The following is a 3262-nucleotide window of genomic DNA, read 5'->3' on the forward strand; positions in this document are numbered from 1 at the left end:
CACACCAAGGAACACTGCACCGCCAGCGGAGAGTGAACCAAGCCGGACGAGGCTACCGAGCCAGCGATAGCGCTCGACGAGGGGCCCGAAGCATTCTCAAGTCGCACGCAACTCTCGCACCGAGCCGCACAGCCAAGCCGACAAAAACTACTGCCGCGCAATCACTGTTTATCTCTCTAGGTCAATACAAAGTAGGATATACACCGACATTGACCGTTAAAAACAGAGGGGGTAAACATCAAGATATCATACAGCTATTGCGGCTCAGTTGACGGGGGTGAGTATACTGGGCAGCGTAAAGGCATCTTAGCTTAGCGGTCGATTAAAGGTGCCGGTAGCATGCAGCCTAAAAATCCAACGCTGCCATGAAATTAACGGACACTACGGTAATATTAAAAATGCTACTACACCAATAACGAACATATTCGTAAAGAAAGAGAAAGAAATCGTAAAAAGAGTCCTCGTCGCATTATTGTTTGCCGTCAGAATTTCAAGGCAATATTTACCTATAATTTTGTAAAGAGAGCACGCATGAGAATTCATCTTTAGTTCAGCAAAAATTGAAACGGGAAACGTGTTTTGGAAGGTTGAGTCGGAAACATTTTTTACAACAGCTATTTGTATCAAATCTAACTAAGAAAGCATTTGTGTCACTATACTATCTCATTCAAAATGCTTGCACAGGAATTACTTTTGAGCGATAAAACACAGACGTGCAGCGAAACGCTGAACAGCGGAATGCATAATGGATTTAAATCGATTTGTAGGATAACGTATAGTTTGAAGAGCTCAGAAGAGCTACATCGGGGCAACATTGTTTTACTGCGAATACTGAAAACGAGAATGTCAACAGCAAGGTCAATGTTCGAGCTGCACAATATCGCACGTTATCTTTGTTTCACTTGTATGCCTCCTGAAACATTTACAATCTACCCATTCACCTACAAGAAGGGTAGGATCCCAATAAAAACAATTACAAAACATACACTTATTATTTTGTACATACATTTTTATAAGGTTCATTCGCACGCGAAGTTTGCCTATTTCATCGTGGCTCCTCAAATCCCCAGGTAAAAATAGCTATATCTTTAATCAGTTAAGTTAATAGTCATCTTGAAATTATAATACAAACAGTAAATGACGATTGGCATTGGTCAAATGTTTTCTTTATTGTGCCAGTCAGGAAAACGCTTCACAACCGCTGTATTGCTGAACAGACTTAAAGAGTGGTTCGTGTGCTGGTGCGTCGCGTGGGTCGGGCTGCGGACTGACGCGCACCATGGAAGGGGAAGGAACAGAGAACAGTGACAAAATAAATATCATCAACATATGCTCTCGGCTTAACATCTGTGGTACACAAGTGTGAAGCGCCGTGAGCTTGATGTGCAACATTCGAGCTTAATGCAAAGAGTTCAATCTCGAGTTACACGCACTAACTTCGGTAACTATTTTTATGAGCAAGAGACAGTTCAACAGAAAAAAGTACGCAGGATCAATTGGGTGCGATGGAAATAAAATACAAAATAAACTAAATTGGTTAACTTCTGTTAGGTGTTAGATTTTTAGCAGTATCATTCCATGATCTATTTAGATAGTAATGTTCGGTAATGTTGGTACTGATTATTTTTTAATTTTAAGGAAAACAACCTCTTGATCGCCAGAGGCTGGTTTTTGTAAGTCCAGTGCAAGCATTTAAAGGAGACAAAAAATTAAAATGCTGCAAAGTCAACCGTACATATCCCTACTTTGTCCAGAAACCTTGTCCTTCCACCCGACCCCGAGGAACGACCCAAACCAGACACATGTCATCAGCACAAATGCCATGTCAAATATAGTTAACTAATACATGGTACCCGGCAAAATTTCCCGTCTTGAGCTCATGGATTTCACCTCCATAAAACCAAACCATACGATACTTACAAGTTATTGATAGTGGATTTAGCCTACGGTTTACATATATGTATACGTACATATATGAATAGCACACGTTGATTCATTTTTCACTGTCGAGGCAGTGTCTCTCTGTTGTGGAACTCCACAGTACGTTAGCTCTCGCCACGCAACAATCGGGGGACACGTGTCGCACCACGTGATCACCACTTCATCTCTTCACTCCAGCGGCCGTTTCACCTTGTCTCGTCAGTGTTTCTAGGTCAGCTTTGTGGCTACAACGTAAAGTACGATATATTAACCACGAGAGTCGTTTGTCCATCACTTTCGCTAAGACCAATGTAGCGTCTTGAAGGATGTCGTCGGAAGTCTAGAAGTGTTCGTCAGTAACGTCTAAAAGTCGTTGAGGTTTAGGTCACCGTTGGCGCGCTGGGTGGAGGAAGTGCCGTTGCTGCGGGCGAGAGCGGGCCCTCAGTTGTAGAAGCCCCGGTTCATAGCTGTCCTGGTGCGCGTGTGCCACTTGCACTTGAGGATGCGCACATAGGTGCGGCGGAAGGACGCGTTGCAGAGCGCGTAGCACATAGGGTTGATGGTGCTGTTGATGTAGCACAGGTAGTAGAAGAAGTCCCACAGGCCAGGGGGGATGCAGTCCGTACACGCCGTGAGCGGCTTGAGCAGCACCAGGATGTTGTACGGCGTCCAAGTAAGAATAAAGGTGAGCAGAATAGCACACAATGTTTTAGCAGCCTTCTTTTCAGCCTTCTTTTCTTGTGTCTTCTTCTTCTTCTTGGCCTCCTTGTTCTTGCCGCCACCGAGATTGGAAAGGATCGCCCGCGACCTGCAGCGCACGGAATTGGTTATTTTAATGCAAATACACCAAACTTATCCTAAGCTAGACAACACGGAAAAAATGGTTGGTAGCGGCACGGAAATCGCATCTCGACACCCTGCCCTGTACCATTTAAAAGTTCCAAATTTTACAGAATAACGTCGCACTCACCCTGATGTGGCGGTAGAACCGAGCTGCCTTGGCACGCTCTTGGCGTTGAGCGGCATGCGCACGTCCTGGATGTGCGACGGCCTACGAACCGCCGAGTAGTACGACTCGCGGTCCGAGTTTCTCTCCGAGAGGGAGACGCGGTCCAGGGCGCGGTCGGGCACCGGCCGGCCCGCGGGTATGGGCGGCAGCGCGGGCAGTCCCGGCAGCCCCACGCCGTCCGAAGGCAGTGCCTCCATGATCTCCGACATGGACACGTCGTCGTTGATGAGCTTGATGGATGGCGCCGAATCCTCGCAGGTTTCCGGCGGCAGCCGGATCAGTATGGTGTAGACCTGCGAAGCAGCCTCCTGTCAGACAGGCGGTGCGTCGAAA

At 46.6% G+C, this 3262-nt stretch overlaps 1 protein-coding gene across 6 annotated transcripts in view; it reads right to left on the reverse strand.

Annotated features, from left to right (window-relative positions):
• Positions 1–1144: 1144 nt before the first annotated feature.
• The window catches only part of LOC113212748 (muscarinic acetylcholine receptor DM1), a 95529-nt gene continuing 93411 nt past the window's right edge, over positions 1145–3262 (reverse strand). For 3 of the 6 annotated variants that reach the window (XM_052273417.1, XM_052273415.1, XM_052273412.1), the window contains 2 exons: positions 2891–3222; positions 1145–2728 (listed from right to left, as the gene is read on the reverse strand). In XM_052273417.1, coding sequence (XP_052129377.1) covers positions 2362–2728; positions 2891–3222 — 699 coding nt within the window. In that variant the 3' untranslated portion in view covers positions 1145–2361. Of the gene's footprint in view, positions 2729–2890; positions 3238–3262 lie in introns of all 6 variants that reach the window. The other 3 variants (XM_052273413.1, XM_052273414.1, XM_052273411.1) reach the window with 1 other exon arrangement.

Source organism: Frankliniella occidentalis, unplaced genomic scaffold (assembly GCF_000697945.3).
Source record: "Frankliniella occidentalis isolate FOCC.00 unplaced genomic scaffold, Focc_3.1 Scaffold270, whole genome shotgun sequence".
NCBI lineage: Eukaryota > Metazoa > Arthropoda > Insecta > Thysanoptera > Thripidae > Frankliniella > Frankliniella occidentalis.